General features: G+C 46.7%; 1 protein-coding gene across 1 annotated transcript; it reads right to left on the bottom strand.

Annotated features, from left to right (window-relative positions):
• Positions 1–4,169: 4,169 nt before the first annotated feature.
• Positions 4,170–14,676, bottom strand: LOC144129272 (uncharacterized). The gene is made up of 6 exons (XM_077663288.1): positions 14,382–14,676; positions 13,533–13,626; positions 12,942–13,017; positions 10,762–10,891; positions 6,237–6,346; positions 4,170–4,289 (listed from the first exon to the last, which is right to left on the bottom strand). Exons 1-6 carry the CDS (start codon positions 14,395–14,397, stop codon positions 4,170–4,172), a joined length of 546 nt encoding a protein of 181 aa, XP_077519414.1. The 5' UTR covers positions 14,398–14,676.
• Between the last annotated feature and the right edge of the window lie 8,706 nt (positions 14,677–23,382).

The raw sequence follows: 23,382 nt of genomic DNA, 5'->3' as shown, positions 1-23,382 counted from the left end.
AATACGGAAAAAGTTTCGCTGTCCCCAGTCCTACCTAATTCCCATAACCCGACCTATAATTGTCATATCCCATCCCAACCTGATACTTCCTATGAGAGATCAAGGGAGTCTCCCCGGGCTGGTTCCTCTGGCTGTGGGTCGCTTTAGTAGCTCTTCCCGCACTGATTTCTTTCCACCTTCGGGTGGCAAAATCGCAATTGTCCAAGGTCCTCATCTTTTATTTTACAATTGGGATTATACTCGAGATACAGTAGTGGTGAGGGAGAGGATTTTTCTTATTCATTTTCATGCCTCAATCCTTAAAATACAAATATATGTCCTCTGGCAGCTGCGGCCACCTAACCCGTGTAACTTCTTAATCTCAACGGCTAACCTATTTTCTGTCGCCCCCTACTACGCTTGCCTTCTCTTGGAATGCCGTCCGTTAATCTTAAGGACAATGGTTATCTTCCCTTTGCGTTACATGCCCTTCCCAAGCCCAAATCTTCCTCGTGATTTCGACTAGGATGCCATTAACCCGCGTTTGTACCGGACCCACTCTTCTCTTAACCTGTCTCTTAACATTACATTTATCAGCTTCCTTTCCATAGCTCGCTGCGTCGTACTTAACTTGAGATGAACGCTTTTTGTTATCCTCTACATTCCTGCCCCACAGGCGAGTACCGGTAATGTAGAGCGGTTATATAATTTCCTCTTGAGGGATAATGGTAAACTGCCATTTATGATCTGAGAGAAATTGCCAAATTCGTCCTACCCGCTTGTTAATCGTTTAGTTATTTCGCTCACGTGATCCGGATCTGCGGTGAGTAGCTTCCCTATATAGACGTATTCGCAAACCACTTCCAACCCCTGGCTACAAATTGTAAACTGCTGTTTCCTTCCGTGACTGTTGAACACTACTTTGGCACTTTTACGCCGTGATTCGGCAATGCCTGTATGTCTGCTAAGTTTAGACGGAGTGAAATGCTTTCTCTTAAACTCTAAAGGCTATATTTAGGTATTGGTTATAGTGTGTGCCTTTCTCTATCACCTGATTGATAGTGCGAATACAATATGAACTTTGTTGAAGCCTACCTGATTTCTTGGTTGATTGACGTCAATGGTTCTCCTGACTATCAGCTATTAACTTAGTAAATACCTTAAAGGCAATGGACAGTAAGCTGCTCGGTATGTAATTTTTCATGTCCTTGATGCCACCTTTCTTATGGAGCCGCCGCGGTGGCTGAGTGGTTATGGCGCTCGGCTGCTGGCCCGAAAGTCACGGGTTCGATCCCGGCCGCGGCGGTTGAATTTCGATGGAGGCGAAATTCTAGAGGCCCATGTACTGTGCGATGTCAGCGCACGTTGAAGAACCCCAGGTGGTCGAAATTCCCGGAGCCCTTCACTACGGCGTCTCTCAGAGCCTGAGTCGCTTTGGGACGTTAAATTGCCATAAACCAAACCAAACCTTTCTAATGGATTAAGATAATGTTATGAGTACCTGTTAGAGCTCGATGGCATGATCTGGGGAGCGGATAACCATGCCGCCACAGGTACGAAGAGAAGGTCATTGTGGCCAGAGCACGAAGCTTAATGGTGGCCAGGGCGTGAAGCCTAAGTTGTACATAGAAAGGCAATCCTAGAACGGGCAGCCGAGATCAGGATGGGAGTCGCGAATGGAGCCGCTACTAGGTACAGGTAATGTCGTTTCCGCCCGTGAACGCGGTACAACAGGAAAGGAGTAAGGAGGGTGCATTTTTGAATTCTCTGAAGGATAGCCAAATGTGTGAATTCCTCCGGGCGAAGGGCATGTATAGAGAGTGCGTCAGCCAGAACCGTTAGGTAGGCGGCATGACGTTGTTTGGTCCATTTCGTTGTCTGCATTCGGATCTGCTAGCGGAGGTGGGGTAGCGAAGGAAGGAACAATTCTGTGGTCATTCAGGTTTGTTTAGGTGGGAGAATGCGTGGAGGAATTGACCTTGATTTTTTTCTGACACATACCATGGAGTGTGGTATTTTGTCAATTTCCGCTATGACATACTACACCAGTTCGTCGTTTTTGTTACGACATAATACACCAGTTCGATATTCCAATTAAGGCATATTACACTTCGTCATTTCCAGTACCATTGCAATTTTAATGAAAAAATTGGTTTTTCAGGAAAGTAAAGAGCGCAGTAGCTCACATCTCGCCATCTCGGTGGACACCGCAGCCACGCCTTAATGGAAGAGGTGAAGTTACAGAAAGAATCCAATTGACGGTTCATATGTGAGCGGTTCAAACTCCTAGCTGTCGCAAGCTAGCCTCCAATCTGAAAAAAAGCATGCAAGCTATATGCAAAGAAAAATTCTGGCACCACCCGGAACGTTGTACGACAAAAGGTTGTTCAAAATTTGAGTGCGAATGTAGTCGGGAGTGTTGCCAACACATTGAAGCCAGCCAGTGACGCGGTCGCTGGGATTTCCTCTACACCTTCACCGAATTTGAGCCTCACTGAGGCAATTACCGTCATACTGCCACTCGTCTCCCGCAACCAGAAGAAGGCGTCGCTCTGCCCGTCGTCCAGCTCGTCCAGTGCCCGCGTCTTTTGCCGTCGGGTCCAGGAACCAGCCAGCGATGGACACCCGTGCGCCAATTTCAGCCCCTCTAACGCCTTCCAAAGCACACTGTTTTTACCTAGCAGCGCCTGAGGGCGCTCCAAGTCACCACGACGTCGTCATCAACGCCGTCGAGGAAATCACTGGTCCGACGGCGTGCTGTACCTCCTGCACTTTGGCGGCTGCAAGTATGTGCGTGCGATCCCAGGCACACGCCCCCAAGTTATCTATTGTCAATGTCCGGCGCCGTAAACCTGAAAAACCCACGTGTTCCTGTCGATCCAGTGGGGCCGCCAGTTGTGTTTGTCGCCACCTTTCGTGCCGGACAAAGTCGTGGTCGCGACGTCAGCCCCCTTCGGCAAGGCGCGCGGGATCCAGCACATGGCTTCAGGGACAACTCGCGCAAGTTTACCGGCATGCAGGTGGCATGGCTCGAGATGCGGGAACTGGTGCCCAATTTTATGTCCATCCAGGACCGCAAGGTAGCGCTACAGTACCGCAGGGTGCAGTAAGTCTGCGCTTGGTGCAACAGGCGGGCCACGTGGCGGCGGGATGCAAAACTCCGAGTTGCGAACGGTGTGCAGTCTTGGGCCATGTCACTGAGGTCAGCACTGCGGCCTGTCAGAGCTGCGGCTGGAAGCACGCCACTGCTGATTGCACGAAGCGGCTGTCCTACGCGGTGGCGGCTCAGGCGCAGCAGGTGGCGAACCTTGAGCCGGAGCTTCCCAAGTAGCACAAAGTGGGCTTCGAATTGGGGCCCCTTGTCGGCCCCAAGTGGGCAGCCCATATGGGCCCATGTGGGATTTGCAACTCGTGCCCAGGAGGGGCCCAAATGGGCAGCCCACTTGGGATGCCCTAAAGGAGCCAGACGAGAACCAGCTTCGGCAGCCCATTTCGCTTGCCCCCCCAAAAAAACATCTGGCCCAACATGGGCAGCCTATTTCAATGCCCTGGTGGGGCCCTTGTTGGGCCCAAGTGGGCAGCCCACTTTCAATGCCCTGGTGGGGCCCTTGTTGGGCCCGAGTAGGCAGCCCACTTTCAATGCCCTGGTGGGGCCCTTGTTGGGCCCGAGTGGGCAGCCCAGTTTCAATGCATTGGTGGGGCCCTTGTTGGGCCTGAGTGGGCAGCCCACTTTCAATGCCCTGGAGGGGCCCTTGTTGGGCCCGAGTGGGCAGCCCACTCTCATGCCCTTAGGCAGCCCAGTTCGGCCCAAAGTGGGCGGCCCTCTTTGGTTGCCCAGATGAAGCCCAGTCTGGGCACAAGTGGGCTGCCCAATTTGGCCCAGACCGGCCTTTATAAGGGCAACCAAACTGGGCTGCCCTGATGAAGCCCAGTTTGGGTCATGTGGGCAACTCTTTTCCGCTCTACAAGATACTGGCTGCACACACATTATTCATGCATAAACAGGTCAAATTATAGAAAATTCGATGTATTCACAGCAACATCTTATGCAGATGCACTAATGTCTTAAGCTTCTCAGCATTAACATGGCCAGAGTCAGACTCTGGCATGGCAGTGCAAAGCTGAACTATATATCAAATTCAAAAGTAGTTTTGTTGCATGTTTTATTGCATTATTTCACAACAGCTCTATCAGTGGTCAGGATGGAGTGCCCGCGTCAAGTTCATCCTGGCCTTCCGGCCATCATCCCGGTCCCTGGTGCCACACAAAAAGCTTGGAATCTGCATCAGGCACCCTCCGCTCCAGGGCAGCTGTAATCAGACAGTTAATTACAAACTGTGCCAAACATGAACGTGCAAAACATGAATTCTGAGCTATGTGGTCAAACCTTGTAATAACATAGAGAAGAGAGCAGCAAAAACACATTAAGTGTATTTGCATCAACCACAAAAGTAGGCACGAAATTTGTGCAAATCTGTAAAGGCGTGGAACCTGTACAAACCAAATTGAAGAGGACAGTGTTGCTGGCGACTCACCAAATGGAGTTTTCTGAGAAAGAAAAAGAAAAAGAAAAACTACAGCATGCTCTATTCAAAATTACGGAAAATTAAGTCTACCTCGAAAACTTGAAAGCATTATTCCATTCGAATGTGCACTACACTTTTTCCTTAAGTATACCGAATAAAACACATTTGACCAGCTATTTGCAGTTTCCCAATCATTGGCACATCTTTGTAAACATGACAATAAATTTCTGTAAATCCTGATTAATAATGAGCAAAAATCAGTAAATAAAATTTGCTGCTCGCAAACATGTACTTTTATGTTATAACCTGTGTATCATACCTTTTATTTCGAACAAGAATATTAAGCTAGAGTCGCATATCATCTATATTATATGTATCTGCTCTACTAAGCCTGTAAAAGAATAATTCCAGTTTCCTGTAATGGCATCACTTTACCTATAGAAAACTACTCTTAGGCTGTTTGAATAAGTAATGCATGCTTATCCCAAAAAAATTCATCCCACTGAAAACAACCTTTGTAAGCTAAAAATAGCCACAAATAAAAATACAGGTACCACTGCTGCTAATTACACAGCTGAGAGCAGTACTAACCAATTTTTAGCACATATTTCACATGCTATGTTACACTGAAACTTGAAGATGGTGACCATGGGATCTTTTTTATTGTAAACATCACAAATTTGGATCAGGAGGTGGTAAAACTTTAAATTTAAATTCTATATTTTCTGCATTCAGTGTATTTTTCCACCTGACAGGCATCAACATACCAATGAGTCCCGAAAACTTTTTACTGTTCACAAAAAAAGAACAATGTCCTTAATGGGCCTACTTTTGTACACCAATTTAATGCAGGATTATATACTACAGTAATTACTAATAAAAGATGAGGCTCAGTGAATGTGCTATACCAGATTCTCCAGCGGCTGCTCATCATGCATCCACAAGACTGTTCACCCATACGACATCTTGGAACTAGACAATGTTATAAGTACTTTGCTATTAGCAGTTTCCACAGAACCAATGCCATACTGTGGCAGTGCACAGGCGATCAGTTAGTCTAGAACATTTTATCTGATGCATAAGTAGTTAGCAGCCCATTCGTACATTGTCAGGATTCCATGGTGGAACTAAATATTAAAAGGGGTACCTTTCACATTGACATTAGTCAAGCAAGTGACAAGTTGAGTGCCAGCATCGCATAGCACGGAAAGTTTCTAGGAGGTAGTGCAACACTGACAGGGTTTTCATTGATAATGTCCCAGTCAAAACGCACTACAGGATTCTAAGACAGAAAATTTCTGTAGTCTGTAGTCTTGTCGTATTTTGGGCATGTCTTATGTAGTCTGTCTTGTCTTCTGTAGTCTGTCTTGTCTTTTGTAGTCCTGTCTTCTGTAGTCTGTCTTGTCTTTTATAGTCTGTCTTCTGTAGTTTGTCCTCTCTTTTGTAGTCTGCCTTGAATTCTGTAGTCTGTCTTGTCTTCTGTAGTCTGTCTTGTCTTCTGTAGTTTGCCTTGTCTTCTGTAGTGTGTCTTGTGTAGTGCTCGTACACTGTGGAACAGTCGTTACTCTCACCTGTCAATTAACACAGGATTTGTGTTCTGGAGTAGGCTATGCACAAAAATGCACAGCTTGTTAATGGTTGCCTGTCAATTAACACAAGCTTTGTGCATTCCAGAGTAATTCGTGCACAAAACCACTAGAATTGAAACGAAAATGATCAATATTTATTTACTGTTTCGTGCTTTTTTTTCGAGCTTGCTGATGTATGCTGTCCAGCGTTGTCCTGGCCGCAGGTTCCTAGATGCATCGCCCATGAGCCAAGAAAAATGGTTTTTGTCTTGGCTGAAAAAAAAACAAAAAATAGAGATCACCGCTGCTACCTGCGCAAAAAAAATGTGAAAGCGTTGATGCTTCCTCGACACTGGTCGCCTTTGAAATTTGGCGCCATGGTTGTTTTCTCGTTGACTTGATTGGTTATCAATTAACTCTCATTTTACCCTCATTTCATCCCAGCAACGATTTCGAGTTTTCAAATTTCCCTCCACGGATCGTTCCTGCCCACTCACTGAATACCCGCCCAGTCTAATCACGCGTTCATTGCCTTTCCTACTCAATAATTACCTAATTGCCTCTAATTTATCATTCTTTTTCCCATCTCCTGGTTAAGTATAGGACACTTATCACTGGTCACGTGATTGCTCATTTCGAATTTTCAAGCTTGGCGCCAAGCTTTGGCTTTGTCCATACTTCCAGTTTTTCAAACTTGGCACTACGCTGTAGCTCCACCTACTTTCAGCGTTTTCAAATTTCGCGGCAATTTTTCTCTGGCCCAGCCACTTTTTGGACATTTTTGGCTGTAAATAATTACCCAACTATGAAATTTTCTTTTCGAGCAGCATCCTCACATCATCCTCTGTCAATTACACAACCAATCGTATGACGCTATCTCTTCCGAGTTGCCCACAACTGCTAACGGACACGATCCCCGGAAACATAGCCTAGTAAACTTCTCACTTTATTAAAAATGTTGTAATACTGAACAAGCCTTATGACTGGCCGAGTTGGTACTGACTCACCTTAAAACCAGCCAGAACACACCAGAAGACATGAGCTCAAGAGGCGGGACTGACAAAAATTTAATTGAAGATTTTGATTATTTGATTTGTGAGGTTTTAACGTCCCAAAGCGACTCGGGCTATGAGGGACGCCGTAGTGGAGGGCTCCAGAAATTTCGACCACCTGGGGTTCATTAGCGTGCACTAAAAACGCACAGTACACGGGCCTCTAAAATTTCGCCTCCATTGAAATCTGACTGGTGCGGCCAGGATCGAACCTGCGTCTTTTGGGACAGCAGCCGAGCGCCATAACCAGTGAGCCACTGCGGCGGCATCATTGAAGGAAAGCCGCAAAAGGAGACCCGCGATGAGATACAAGCGCACAATAACCCAAAGCAGTGAAAGGGCGAAGTGCAATTAAAGGTCACTGGCATACTAATGAATCATCTAAAAAAGCAAATTCCTTACGGTGAAGGTTTTCCGATGGCTTAGCCACACGTGTCCTTAGCCTTACCGATGTAGTAAGCCTCAACTATCTACCGACAGATTTATCCCTTCCATAAACCACTGATGTGTCGTGGAAATTAGGCGTGCAAAGAGACATGTCATCCTCAGATTTGCATTCACAAGATTGAGCATACAGTGCCAGATTAGAATTTGCCTTCCCCCTATAGAGTGAAAGTGCTCAGTCAAGTGCAAATTAAAATATCTGCCTGTCTGCCCATATTAGTTGCAGCCATAAGGCAGTGGAACGCAAAAAACTCGATTACTTTTGCAAGTGGTGAACCTTTTTTTGTGACACTGTCCATTGTGGACAAGTACCCAGTTTTATCAAGCCTTTTTAATGGCGGCGCAAAGGCCTCCTGTCTTGCACTTCGCTGTTAAGACAAACGCAGCATTACGCTTTCCCGCGACTTTCTTGAGACTGTGAAATACTGTGGAGGTAAGGTGTGTCAGCATCATCGGAGTATGTGCTGCTTACCCTCGAGCGAGTGAAAACATACTATGACAGGTTGTTGAGATGGGCAAGTGGGAACCCAGCTGCTTGGAAACCTGCTACAAGACTGCGTCCTCAGCAGTGATGGCATGACTTATGTAAAGCTCATGTCATGCATAGATTGCACACCCATCAAGTGTTTCCATCTTTACTGACCTTAACCAGCGACAAATACACCTCTTCACCAGCCTTCCCCAGCAACGAGTGGTCCGAATCGCAGATAAAAAAAGCCTTCCCCGATCTTTAGCTGTAGCCCCGACAAACATATTCGTCCACAAAGCGCAGGTCTGCATCAAGAAACTGCTAACGGTTCTGCTTAGACAATTCTGGTGTAAAAGGCAGGCCTTGACCGCATGCCTTAAAGAATCCTAAAACATCTTGTGCCAACTTACCTGACCCTTCTATGTTCAGAAAAATTAGATAGTCATGAACATAGCGAAATACTACTATTCCAAGGTCTTCCAAACAGGGCTCTAATGCCTTATCGACTTTAGACAAAAAAATGTTGCTGAGCAAAGGTACGACCTGCGTGTAAATACCGCCCTGCCAACTGACAAATGCAGATTTGCAGTAAAAGGAGAACAGCCCCATGAAGCCAGCACCCGAAATCACGCAATCATCTGTAAAAGCATGTTCACTGTTCACCCTGATGCAGTTTGCACATGCCTCAGAGGTCTATCATGTGACAATGAATAGTGCAGGCCCTCCATGTCGATGCTCACTGTAGAGCACCTGCCCAGGTTGCTGTCCACAAGAAACTAGAACTCCACAGAACTCCACTTTTGTGAGTTGGCAAGGCGGTATTTACATCAGAAATCAGGCATATGCAGAGGGTCCCAGGTTGCACTGTTCCTCCGCGACATTCTTCTGTCCAGTCGATACCGCATCAAAGCCCTGTTTGGAAGACCTCGGCATAGTAGCATTTCGTTATGTTGATAGCTACCTAATTTTTTTGCACAAGGAGGGCTCAGATAATTGGCACAAGACGTTTTAGAAACCTTTAGGCATGTGGTCAAAGCCTATCTTTTATGTCTGAATTTCACTAAGCAAAACCGTTTGTAGCTTCTTGACTTAGACCTGCGCTTTGCGGACGACCACATATGTTGTCGCCACAGCCCAAGATCAGGAAGCCTCTTAGCTACGAGTTGAACCACTCGAGGCTGGTGAAGGACAGGTTGGCAATCGCATGCATCACGACCGCTTTATGGAAGTCATGCCATCACAGTGTTTAGAATGCATTCTCGGAGCAGGTTTCCAAGCCAATGGCACCTGGGTTCCCACTTGCCCATCTCGCGCACCTGTCAGAGTGTGTTTTTACTCTCTCGAGGGAACTGAACACCATTCACATGATGCTGACGTAGTTTAGCAGCACAAAAAGACGGGCTCTATACCTTACCTCCACGCCATTTCTCACCGTTCCAAGAAAGTTGCACCAAAGTATGATGTTGCTGTTGTCTTGACCGCTAAAAGTAAGCTAGGAGCCCTATGCTTCTTCGTTCAAACTAGGCTTGATACAACTACGGGTAATCGTCCGCTATGTACAGTGGCAGATAAAAAATGTTCACCACTTGCAAAAGTAAACGGGTTTTTTGCATTCCACTGCCTCGTAGCTGAAACTACTACGGGCAGACAAGCAGATATCTGAATGTGCGCCTGGCTGAGAGCACTTTCACTGTATAGAGCGGGATACGAATTTTCACCTGACACTGCACATTCAATCTCGTGAATGCAAACGGAGGACGACCTTTCTCTTTGCACGCCTGATTTCTGCGGCAGATTAGTGGTTTAGGGAAGTGATAAATCGGTTCTGATATAGTCAAGGCTTACTACATCAGTAAGGCTAAAAACAAGTGCCTGGCTACACCGTCGGTGAACGTTCACTGTACGGAATTAGTTTTTTAGATGGTTTACTAGTACGTCAGTGCCTTTCGATTGTTTTTGCCCTTTCACTGCTTTTGGGTTTTGCGTGCTTGAATCTCTTTGCAGGTCTTTTGCCACTTTCCTTCAATAAAATTTCAGTTGTTAGACCAGCCTCATCTTGTGCTCATCTCTTCTCCTGCTTTGTGTCTTCCGGCTAGTTTTGAGATGTAATACTGAATGCCGGAAGACAGCCATTTTAGAGTCAAGTGCACTTATAATGGCCACAGCGATGAATGTTCATTTATTACAAAATATAGTGCTTGCTTCATTAATTTATGCATGAAGTATATGACACTGCATCAAAATAAAGGACTAAACCTCTAACCCTCATGGCCAAACTGCAGTTACAGCAAACAAAAGGACACCATAAAGCTGCCCCACATGCAAAAGCTTGCACTTCAGGCCAATGCAGAAATAAGATCAGATTACTTCCCATATTGCATGACACTGCCACGCAAAGTGAAGATTGTGACAGGCAATAAAGGAGCAACAAAAAAGCGAACTGTAGGTAGCAGCCAATCTCATGCAGACAAGCTACAAGGTCAGGCCAACATAGACGTGGAAGAAATTTGAAAAAAAAGCCACTACAAGCACATAATTTTTATGGTTTTCACAGCCCTTTAAATGGCAAATACTTTCCAGAAAAAACATAACAAAAGCAGCAATTTTTTTTCGGCAATCAATTTTTTTCATGTACTTCGTTATTCTTGAAGCATGGGCGAGCATAGAGTAGTCAGATTAGTGCATGCGTTCCTAAGCAATGCCATGCCAAAAACTGTACTTACAGAAAAAGCTTGCCTTACTGAGTGAATACCACTGGCCATCCACTAATTTCCCAGCCTGTTCCAGGTCCCTGGCAAAAATGATACGCAACTTGGTGGCTTGCACAACTTCCATGCAACTCTTGGTTTTTAGCTAGAAAAAAATTGAGGGATCAGTGAGATATCAAATTTTACATGCATTGCTTTGTTTCAATGACCGAATAAGAAAAAACAGCGGTTTCTGTGAGCGCAACTAGTTTTTCACACTAGCTTTCTACAGTAAACAACGTTTAACCCGACCTATTTCACACTGACTTGCTGCACGGCCCCAGCACTACTACTCTATGGTTTCAAATGCTTGTTAGCTATGAGCCCTTGGGCTTGCACTCGTTAATGCAGAAAACCTCGGAAAGGGCAATCAGAGCTTCGAGCTTTAAGCCATAGGTATTCAGAAGCTCAGTGGTCTGTGGGAGAACTTTTGGATGGGTGACACAGTAGCAAATGCTGCTCCAGCTACTTTCACTCCATTGCAAAAAACTCGCACAGCAGAGGCCTGTCCTCCATTTTGCATTGCAGAAACAATCACTGAAATTCAAAGCACGCATACTAAATGCACACCTACCTTCCAACACAGCTTCATAATAATGGGTATAATTATTGGAATGAAATACCAGTCAGTACATGTAGTTTTCAGTTTATCCAAAAATTATAAGCCACCGACAAACAATAAACATTAAAAGGGAAATAAAATAACCAAAATTGTTTAAAAAATCTGTCAGAAGAATTGTGACATCCACTACACTCCAGAAGTTCTTCGGCTTTGTGCACCTTCAAACCACACTTTCTTACAGGCACATTTGCACAGAAATTGCATTGAACCTAATCTTTAAGAATCTTTAATGGTGAAACAGTAGGGAGAAACCAGGTTTTACTCAAAACGAAGGGCCCTACACATTGCATCACAAGCCCAGATGATGCACTTGAGTCGGCTCTTATGCTTATGCAAGAAACAGGAACAGAGATATCTTGACTAAATCAAAAAAAGAGGAAGTGCAATGCATGTGTAATGCAGAGAAGATATAAGCAATACCACACTAAAACACTGGGAGGATTCCAAGAGTAGGTGAATGCATGAATGGGTGGCAATCAGATGGCTAAATGAGATTAGGAAATTTGAGGAAAAAGGGTGGTAGCATGTGGCACAGGACACACTTACCTAAAATGAAGTAGAGAACCATTGTTCTGCACTAATTTTAACAGCACATTCACACGACAGACAAAATCACTAACTCCAGGAACGAACTGCGCATCATGCAACTCAATGTCCATCACCATTGGAAATGGCACCAGCACCGCAGACTGCACATGAGGAAAAGTAGACATATTTTTGCTCTCAACTTTGAGCAGCAGTCAGCTGCGCTTTTAAGAGCAAAGCTCTAAAGTACGGCAACATTGGCACTTTGTTTTACTGACATGAGGGTGCTTGTGAGCGTGCAAGTCCCAGGTTTGTTTTGCACCAAATGTGTTAATTGCGAGGTATGTTTAACTAAAGAGGGGCATCTAACATGGGCATCAGCTCTTCATTACTTCCCTTCTATATCCCTCCCTTATATCACGGTTCAAGTGTCCACCAAAATGTGAGACAGTTACTGTTACATTTCCTTGAATTTTCCTTCAACTAATTTTAAATTTTTCAAGTATACAGCTTTAAGAAGGTAGAGGAACAAACTGTGCAGTATAACCATATGCTATGGCAATAAACCAGCAATAAATCTGTGCTGATAGCAGCTTGCCCAGTGCATTGCAAGGATGCTATGCCATACAATTATTGGTGTCATCGTGCAATGATACATTACTGACTGACAATTTGGTCTCTGCATCAGAAATACTGGTAAACCATCATTGTAAAGCACAATGTTTTGAAAGGAATAAATGAACATATAGGTCCTTTTCTAGGACACATATGCATACCAGGCAACAGGTGTGCAATGTCAAAGCACGTTTATGTTAACAGCAGCTGCGTCAAGAGCTACATCAGCGACTATATTTTGTACAAGTCTACAGTTCCGGTAATTATAAGCTGAGGTACTGCTGTGAAGTGTATGTAGAGTTTCGTGCATTTCTAAACCTAGCTGCAAGCCTATATGGAAAATATTTTTCTAAATAGGCAGCTAAGATATGCATCACTGAAAAAGAATAACTACCATGAACAGATCAGGAGGGATGACACAGCCGAAGGCAGGAAGCACGCATGGCCCAATAGATGCTAGTCGCTGGCAACTGCAAATAAATACATCCAGAGCAACAGCTGTCAGTGGCTGTAGATATGTCATGAATGACAAGAGAGGAAATCGTCTACTGCTTTAAAAACTAAACTTAGACGTAATATAAGTAAATAAAAAAACAATGAGCTAGCCCATGACAAAACAAATGAACAGATTTTATGTAATGCACCCATATACATTCTTTGAGAAGAGTCACAATAACTGTTGTAACCACACTGAAAGATGAGCTGGCTGAAATATAAGATGTGCAGGTTTTCATTAATTCCTATCATGCTGCCTTGCACCAATGTCTAGGTATTAAATTGAAAGTTGCAACCAGTCTGCCTTGGTTAAATGAGAAGAGAGAATGGGAAAAAGCATGCCTTCACTAGCAAGAAGCTTGATATCTCACAGCACAGCTTAGCATCATAGAAAAATTGCTAGCGCATTTAACAAATCTGCATACAATTAAAAGCTGCACAAATTTGTCGACTGACATTGCAAGTAAGGGCAAGAGAAACAAAAAAATACCAAAGAACACTCGTGAGTGCGCCGAAGGGAGGTCTGTGGGTAGGATCCCGTGCCTGGGAAGAGTTCCGAGCTCGAAGAATCGCCGGCACCACAGCTGATGGCACGCAACCAAGAATAAATAACAAAGCGAAAATAAGTAACAAAGAAAAACGTCGACAATGGCGAACGACTTGAATGCGGGCCGCAAAAGCGAGGGATATAGCAAAAGGTAGAAATCGAAAATATTGGTGCAGTTGCATCCCCGACAGCTCGCAGTGCTCAGAAGGAGAGGAAGCATCAACGTTTACAGCTCAGGAGACGCAAGATTGATCTAACTTTGACATAACACTGCCTCAAATCCTGTTCCACTGGGGAAACACAGACAAGTTTACAAATGACAAGGCGATGAATTTGAACTAGCCTTTCGCATGCGATCACTGTCTCAGAATTTAGTATGACGCATATTAAGGCACAAGCACTAATCCGATGAGTACTAACCCTGAGCAAAATAGTGCGGTGTCTGATCGCAGCTAGCCTAGCGCGAGCGCTCCGCCGCGCGGCACTTCTCGCTCACCGTCTTCTACGCAGTGCAAATCCATGTTTTTTCACCGAGTGTCGAAGCGCTAGCAAGCGAACTCTGTTGTGATATCTGGTGCCATTTTTATTTATCACGGCACGCGAATACTAAATGCACATAAAGACAATGAGAACAACACTTGTCATGCAGGATATAGGCCCTGCTTTTTTGGCGCCGTATTATAGCTGCGGCAACCGCAGGCGGATTGCCTCCACTCACATCCCTATATAGCCGCATACAAATAGCGCGTGTGAATACAGATCATTAGCAAAGAAACGCTGCGCGGGACTCACCGGCCATGCGATTCATCCAGGCTTAGTAAAACGGCGCAGGAGTCTTCGTTCCCTTTAGAGATGACAAGACGTCCCAGCACTGTCTTTCTTCATGGCTTACCCGTTGAAACTCGCCAATGTTGACAGGCCGAAATCCTGGTCGTTGGCTTCCAAAACACACTACTGCTCACCTTCCCATTGAATGAGTTCTTCACACGTGTCCGCCGTACAAGTACTCAAGCAATGCTTCAAAGAGGCAAATAATACAAAACATGACGCGTCGGTTGCGCTGCAATGGCGCCGACGGCTGCGCTTCCGTGTCGGTGAAAAATTGAAACCAACAAAAAAATTTGTTTTTTAAACCATGAATATTTATATTATCTTCACAACAAAGACACTGCATTTATTTTAAATTATTTTTTTGATTATTTAAGAATACTAAAGCGCTTTCAGTTACTTTTTCTGGCATGTCGTTTGTAGAAGCTGCGATCCTGTGATCCCCTGAAGTGACCCGGATGCTCTAGCAGACGACGGAGCAGACGACGGTGTTGACAGAATGCAATTTCGTTTCATGCCAGATAAAATCACTAAGTTGCGACAAAAACAGCGAAGAAAAGCACCGTATCTCAAGCTGGCGAATATCGTGGATAAGTTGAACGCAATTGGCACGATGGAGAGTAGCTGCGATGCATTAATTTGCGCGACACTGGCACGCTCACCGGAGATCATGAAACTTAACAGCTAATCGGTGACCAGTACAAGCGGATTGCTTAGATATCAACTGCGTTACGTAACTACGTCGATACTTGCGTCTCACTTTAGCTAATATGCTATGCAACAGCGGCTAGCACTCGCCGCACCCTGATCGCGTGTAGTTTAACAAGCAAGAGCCCACTAGCGCATCGAAGCAGCCGTGTTTTCGAGTTCGTATCGTTACGATAAATACGAGCTGTTTCGGCACGTACTGGAATTGAAGTTCTCAGCCGGTATTTCACGGACGGTGACGATGGCGTCGCGGACGATCTTAACTAAGACTCGCCGCAACGCAGCCGATAACCCAAGCATATGGGCGTTAAAGGTTGTTCACCAGTACTGCAAACGTGGGCATAAAGTATCGCTCAGTCGCAGCGCCAGTCGCTCGCTTCTCGATTTTCCAGCCTTCCGAGTGAAGGTCGCAAGCTGTTGAGCCAATCAGTGAGCCAGCCGGAGTGAGCCAGGCGAGCTTTCGGGAACGACGCCGCCCGCGGGCGCGCCGGGCAATGAACTACGCGCTACCCCCTGGCTGTCCTAGTCGTCGCTAAGCCTAGCCGGTTTCACATCGATGCAGCAGCTGAGTGCACTTCGAAACTGGCTAGCGCTGAGGTGCTGCTCTCGTCATCGTTTTACTGTGAACCTCTTCTCATAGTAAAACAAAGATATGCTCGGTTTCCGTGACACCTTCAGGAGCAGAGCCAGCTGAGGCCAGGAGAGCCGCGATTGAGCAGCAGCAATTAAAGGCGCCGTGGGGAGACATTTGTTTGTATTCCTGTTATCGCTTCTACCAACGACTCTATATTGGACAACGATACTCCATCCGACGGCTTAGTATGGACTTGTACAAACATTACTGTCGCATTTTTCTGACGCTGGCGGCCGGTATTCAGGCTGGCATGCCGCGCCCGTACGTTATCATGTCGCTCAACTGTATAGCCGTGGTGCACATCAAAACCCCCAGACATCCTCCTTTTCTCTCAGATTGTCATAGCACACAGTCACACTGGGACCAGAGTAGTTTAGAGGACCGAGCGCGGGTGCACAGGAGCTAGACTGTGTCAAAGCAGGCGAAACTCTTTAAAGCGCGCGGTTGACGTCAGTCCCAAGACTTTATTCTCATTTCGACCGAGAATCAAATCGGTTCAAACTCGCCGGCCGCCGCATCTCACCTTCGGCTGCATACGCTGCTGTCTATATTTAGCGACATTTTCGTGTCACCATCATGAAATTTTCAGTGAAGGCAATGAACGACGTCGTAAAGTATTTTTTTTTGCTATTTTATGATAAGCACCACGTCAGTGCCGCTAAAAAAATTATCCGCCAACACTGCATCAGCGTTGGACTTAAGAGCGTTAGCTACGAGAGCTTTAAGTGTTTAGATCGGGGTGCTCAGCAAACGTGGAGAAGACAAAATACAAACATCTGAGGGCGTTTCGTTTCGGAAACATTCGTTCTAAGGTACAAGCAGCGTCGTCTACTTCAAAGATTTTGCACTACTATTGCGATTTACAGCCACCTTCGCTAAATCAGGTATGTTTCCTCCTTATATATCAGTTAACAAATTTTATAAACGTGTGCATTACAACAAGACGAATTGTTTGACCGCATCCGGAACCCTCTGCGACAAACGATTAGGCCATATGGCTGTCTGGAAGTCCCCGGAATGCACGGTTTGGGTGCGAGAAGGTCGTCGGTGCGAATCCCCCACATATTTTGGGCTTCATCTAAATATTTATTTTATCCTCAGGAACATGACAAGTCAAATGACACCACTTCGATCGTTATGCGTCAAACGGGCGGCCCCCAAATTTGATGCAAATGAGGGTCCCCGGGGTTCCACTTCGATAGCCGCTATACTGGCATATGTAAAACGGATCGAAGGTATCTGTGAAAACTGAGGCTCTACGCACCCGCTGTTGCTTTGTGATATAGTGTGGTAACTGTCTTGGCCAATTTGACCTTCCCTGCAGACAGACGTGTCCTTGACAAACGTAAGTGGTAAGAGCTGACGCTCTTAAAACTGAAACGCGGAAAAATGATATCGGGGTTGCTTTGAACATTTATACAGAGAACTGCGTGCATGTACACACATGCTGCCTTTGTGTAGCCGGTTGGTCATGGCGAGTAATTTTCCCTGATTGACGATTAACGACATTCTTTTCCGCGACACATAGAAGTGTCCTTGGCCTTTTCTGCGCATGTAGTAGTAGCGGTACATTATGTTACATGGCTTGAACATGTCACAGAAGCCAAGAGGACACTGACTTTCAGTAGCGCCATTCGACTTCCGCACACCGATTGGTGTGCTGGCGCTGTCGTGGCTGCAGCTACATGCCGCCACCGCAAGCGCGTGCGGATACGCAGGCACCGCTGGCTTCGTCGCTTGTGCCTTACAGCTCTTTGGGCTTTCAAAGCCGCATTATACTCTTGAGCATGCACTATTTTCGTCACATTGTCATGTGTGAACAGAAGGGAATTAGTTGAGTGCTCGAGCAGTGCCTCTCCTCTAAGCCAATTCTCGTTCGGTGAGAGAGCCAGGTCGCGGGAAGCGAGTTGAAAACTCGATTCGCCAATGTGAATGAGCACTTTATTTCGCTCGGTGCCCGTCACCAACAGACCAGAGCACCTCGCATCCTCTTCGCGACTCGCCACAGTGAACGCGCTTTGAAGCATCTTTGGTTAATTTGATCATATCGCTGTCACACTACAGCACGACAGTATTTCTACAATTCTGCAGTAAAACAACTACCCTCACCAGGAATCTGTCGTATGACACATCCCACGATAGGTATCTATCGCGCGGCACAATCCACGACAGGTATCTGTCGCGTGACTCATCCCACGACAGGTATCTGTCGCGCGGCATATCCCACGACAAGCTGTTGTGTCGCGCGACAGGCCGCACGACAGGTACTTTTGTCGCGTGAAAAGAGGCACGATAGAAATCTGTCGCGCTACTGAACCCACGACAGGCAGCTTTGCTGAGGCACGCAATCTCTGTCGCGCGGCACGACTCCCTCTGTCGCGCGACAGTACCTGCGACAAAAACCTGTCGCGCGACAAATGCGGCGACAGGGACCTTCTTCGCACGACAAAATGCAGGAAAGATGTCTATCGTGCGGCAGAACCTACTACAAACAACTTTGTCGCGCGAAAGAACCCACGACACGAAGCTTGTCGCACGACAGAAGGCACGACAAGACAGCTTGTCTTGCGACACAAAATTGTGTCGCGCGACAGATGCGCGACAAAAAATTCTGTCGTGCGTTTTGATCGGGGTGGCCTGCCACAGATCTCAATCTACCGTATTTACTCGAATGTAACGCGAGCTTTTTGCCGAAAGTAGAAAGGAAATGTCACGCCCCGCGTTACCATCGAATACTAGGTTTAAAAACGCTATGAAGAGATCCAAACACACACTATTCAAATCATTTCATGTGTGAAACATGTGCGTTGATCGTACTGGTCATTCGAAATCACGCACTCCAATTCGGCAGTCAACCAGCACGCGAACCACAGGTCAACTACTAGGACAAAACGGCAACCTAATCGCAAACGCAAGAAAAGACGCCAGTAAGAACAAGCCAACAAGAGTCGACGCCAGCTAGAGTAACTGGCGCGATGAGAGGGCGCCACCTATTGACGAATGCTCGCAACCTGTAGCGAGGTTGTGTGGCCTCCGTGACCGCAAAATGAAACAGCCATCTCGGAGGCACCGAGTGCTCGCAATCGCCGCCAAGATGCCAGCAAAGGAGCGAGCGATCCCACCGTCATCTGTCTGTTAATCCCTGCAACTGAAGCAAAAACGTGGCCACGTGACTAACAGGCAGCAGGAACAAGGCGGGCAGGAATGGAGCAGCGCGCTTTGTTCGCTCTTTCTCGTGTTTGGTGCCAGTGCGTGTAGTTGTGCGTTCCGTGCCTCGAGTCTTAGGCCAATCCCCATCAAACGGTCGAGTTGTCTTCAAGCGAAATGGCGTGCTCACGCGCTCAGTATACAGCTGGCTTCAAGCGCAACGCTATTCTGCTTGCTGAGAAACTGGGAAATTCAGCGGCTGCAAGACGTCTGGACGTCAACGAATCGACGATCAGGAGATGGAGGAAACATCGCGAGGAATTGTTTAACTGCAACAGCCTGCGAAAAGGCTTTCGGGAGCCCAAGAAAGGCTGCTTCCTGGAGTTGGAGCGTCCCCTTCCAGAGTTCATTAGCGAGCAACGTTCCCGACTACTTGGAGTAAGCATTGAAATGCTTCATTGCAAAGCTCAGGAGCTTGCGCGGGACACGGGTTTGACCCAAAACCAGTTTAAGGCATCACGAGGCTGGGTGCAGAAGTTTATGCGAAGGGACGGATTCTCCCTTCGACGCACGACTTCTATTTGCCAGAAGCTGCCCGGGGACTTCGAATCAAAACTTAGAGAGTTCCAGCGCGACGTCATTGATCTTCGTCGCTCTACCAACATGCCACTTGGACATATCGGCAATGCCGACCAGACCCCCGTGTATCTGGACATGCCTATGTCCTGAACAGTGCACAAGTCTGGTGAGCATGGAGTTCGCCTTTGAAGCACAGGCAACAAAAAAAATCGGATTACCGTTATGCTGGCATGTTTGGCTGACGGCCGCAAGCTCCACCCATTCATCATTTTTCGCCGGAAGACGATCCCGAAGGAAACTTTCCCGAAAGACGTCATCGTGCGCTGTCACGAAAAAGGTTGGTTGGACTTTTGTCATATATTGGATTCAAAGCGTGTGGGACCGAAGGCCAGGCGCATTGCTGCATCTGGAAGCAATATTGGCTCTGGACTCTTTCCAAGGTCACCTGACACCCGGCGTAAAACAAAAGCTACAGCGTGACCGAACGCATCTCGTTGTTATACAGGGTGGCATGGCCTCCATTCTTCAGCCTATTGTTGCAAATGGGTCGCAAGCCCCAAGGGTAGCGTTGGCCTGGCGGCCTGGGGCACAGCTGGAAACATCCGAAGGTCCTGGCAAAGGATGAGTCGACTGCCAACAGAACAACATGTTTATTCTAGCATCGCAAAAGAGCAGCCGGTCAGGTCGACCGAAGTGGAGAAACGGGCGACCATGTTACTCGAGGGAAGAAATCGAAGCCTCCCTCTTGGCGTCCGGGGCAGCTGCCTTTATACTCTCGGAGTCGAGGGCAAGAAGGAACGGCTCGGGATGAGGCGCACGAGACAGCGACGCACGGACACGTTGAGACGAGAAGTGACGCGTCCGCCGGGCCGGCGCCGGTCAGACCTCCTCGCCTCCCAGTTGGGGAGCTCCTCTCCCCGGTTGCCGCGCTTTGACAAGCGTGGGCACCAACATGCACACACACACACACGCACAAAAGAAGACACGTGGCATTGAAACCTGCCTGGACGCGCTTGGCGGGAGGCGTTGCGGCAGCGCTGAACGGGCCAAAATGACCGCTTCTTTGAACGAAGCCCCGGCGTCCGTTGCATCCGCGCCGGCTATACCGCGCGTCGTAGGCGAAACGTAACACTATGGACGTTTGCATGAACAAGCCCTTCAAGGATCGCTGGCGGCAATTATACTGGGAGTGGATTGAAAGCGGATCAACACCACCTGCAGGTAGGCTGAAATGGCCAAGCGAATCTACCATTGCCCACTGGGTTTCAGCAGCCTGGTACGGGCTGCCTCATGATTTGGGCTACCGCGCATTTAAGAAATGCTCAATTTCAAATGCTCTAGACGGAAGCGAGGACGACCTCCTGTGGGAGGCAGCTAGTGATAAAGAAGAGTCAAGCTGTGATGATGACAGTGACGGCGACAACTGCCGTGAGGATGACGATGTATAGGAATGCCTGTTTGGCTTGTATTTCAATAAAGTTGTCTTTGACCCTCAGACTTTGTGATGTCGGTTCCTCACGTCACATTCGGGTTCTTTCGGTTTTTCTGTCGCACGCCCGAAGTCTACCCTCGCGTTACAATCGTAGTTTTTTTTTCCTATTTTCACACCCGAAAAGTTGACCCTCGCGTTACAATCGTGGTCGCGTTACATTCGAGTGAATATGGTAGAATGCTGCTTCGCCCAATGGTTTACTCCTAATAAGGTTCATTATTGTCATCACGCTAAGAGGAACATTTGTTTTCCACACGACATCTGAGAGGCTTACCTCAACCAGAAAAGTAAGGATAAAATAACTGAACCGTTATAAAAACTTTCAAAGCCAACAAAAAGAAGTTGCTGTACCAATACAGGGCCTGATCTCAAAACTGGCCCAGCTAGAAGAGGGCTGGGCAAATGCTAGACAATATTCGCTAACAAATGTCAGTTTCAAAATTCTTGTGTGTGAGTCTATCAACTGCTGTTTGCATTTTGCAGGTTTTTTTGCCAATTTACTTTTCTGGCCTCTAACTTAAGGGAGTCCATTTGGAATCGTTCGTGTAAATCCAGGCTGTGTGAGGTAACAATGACGCGGTTGCGGTGCAGGATTCCAGGTTTGAATTTATATCTATGCACGTGTGGGTTGACACCGACGAACCTATGTGACGCATGTGGGAAAGTTGAATCTTTAGACCATTTTCTCCTCTACTGCCCAAAGTTCGCACTTCAGAGAAAGATTTACCTGGAGGTCCCTCTCTCCAGGTTAGGGCTCCCTTTCTCTTTGCCAGTATTATTATCGTTTGGTGCGAACGCCAAGAGATTTGCATTGGGTTCTATTTGTGGGTTTCTCCACGATTACATAATTGCAACTGGTAGGTTGATGTGCTAATTCTTTTAAAGTTCTACGAGCTCTTCTTTTTTCACCCAAATGCTGTCTGTTATTTACCTGTCAATATTGTTATCTTGTTTTTATTCATTGATTTTCCAAAATTCACGATTGGTGCTACATTTTTGTCATCATCTTCCATGGAAACTTTGTTTATTCAACTACACCTTGGCCAATCCCCCCGCGTGGGTATGTGCCATATACCTGGGGTGAAGAAGAAGTAGCCGCACCGCCATCGCTCAGAGCGAGCGCCTGCTGACCTGAACAGAGGAGAGACTCGGTCGCTGCCGTGGTTTTGCCACCGCCTGAGCGTTAACCTAAGCCCCCGTTACATTTGGTGGAGGTGCGGGGTGCCAAAAACACCGCCATGACGACGGTCAGTTTGATCCGGATTTCCCACCCGGTTCACTCGTCTAGCTGTGGATCCCTTCCACTGCTCCCGGCCTCTCAAAGAAACTTCTTTCGAAATACCATGGCCCCTACTGCGTCCAGGAGCGCACATCCTTCGTGAACTACCTTACTGAGCCCCTCACACCGTCTGCCGATCGCCGTCGACGTGATCGCGAGGCTGGGCATGTCCAACGACTCAAGCCATACTATGACCCGGTTGTGTTGTCGGCACCATGGGTAGCACCAGGATGGCTCCTTTTCTCTCTGGGGCAATTGTGAAGAAGAAGGGCATCATCCTAGCCGCACTGCCATCGCTTAGAGCGAGCGCATGCTGACCTGAAGAGACGAGAGACTGTCGCCGCCGTGGTTTCGCCGCCGCCTGAGTGTTAAATTAAGCGCCCGTTATAGCGCCTACAGTCTACACTTAAGCAAATTTTGATAAATGCACAAAACTTAAGGAAAAAAAGACTTACCTATTCTTGGCGAAACACAATCCTCGCCACTAGAGTCTGCAGACTCCAAGTGTGAAGTCTGTTCGGCTAGTGCCATTTTTTCGCAGGATTTCGCATAGGAGACTAGGTTGTAGGAGATACAAGGTAGCAAAATTACGCATGGAAAGCATCAAAGGGTGTACTTAAGTAACACTTGTGGCACACTAAACCTAATACCAACACTGCTGGTTTCCAACACAGCTTGCCTCGCAGAAACTCATGACTTACAGAAACCGGAATTTGTCAGTAATTTGAGTTCAGTACTCAGGCAAGAAACAAATTTTTGAAAACTGAACACACTCTCTCTCTCTGTAAAGTGTTCTCCATGCCTACAACTCCATTGAGAATGCCCTCCCAGTAGGTGACTTGTTGCATTATTAACATTTCAATTAAAAGGGATGGAAGAAATAACATTTTGGTATATAGCACTGTGGGTGATCCTTCTGAGCAACTAGCCTGCGGTGTTTTAATGAATAAAAAAGTGGTTTCCTGGATTATAACCTAGGCAGAATGTTTGGTAACAGGCAATCTGCAATGGGTACATGCAAAGGGAATAGTGCAAATGAACATAGACAGCTTTGATACCTCGACTACTCTCTCTTTTGCTGAAAGTGAAAAACCCCTACAAATGAATTAATAACCAGCTAACTTAC

Source organism: Amblyomma americanum, chromosome 1 (assembly GCF_052857255.1).
Source record: "Amblyomma americanum isolate KBUSLIRL-KWMA chromosome 1, ASM5285725v1, whole genome shotgun sequence".
In the NCBI taxonomy this organism is placed as follows: domain Eukaryota; kingdom Metazoa; phylum Arthropoda; class Arachnida; order Ixodida; family Ixodidae; genus Amblyomma; species Amblyomma americanum.
This window is presented reverse-complemented; position numbering and strand designations above follow the sequence as displayed.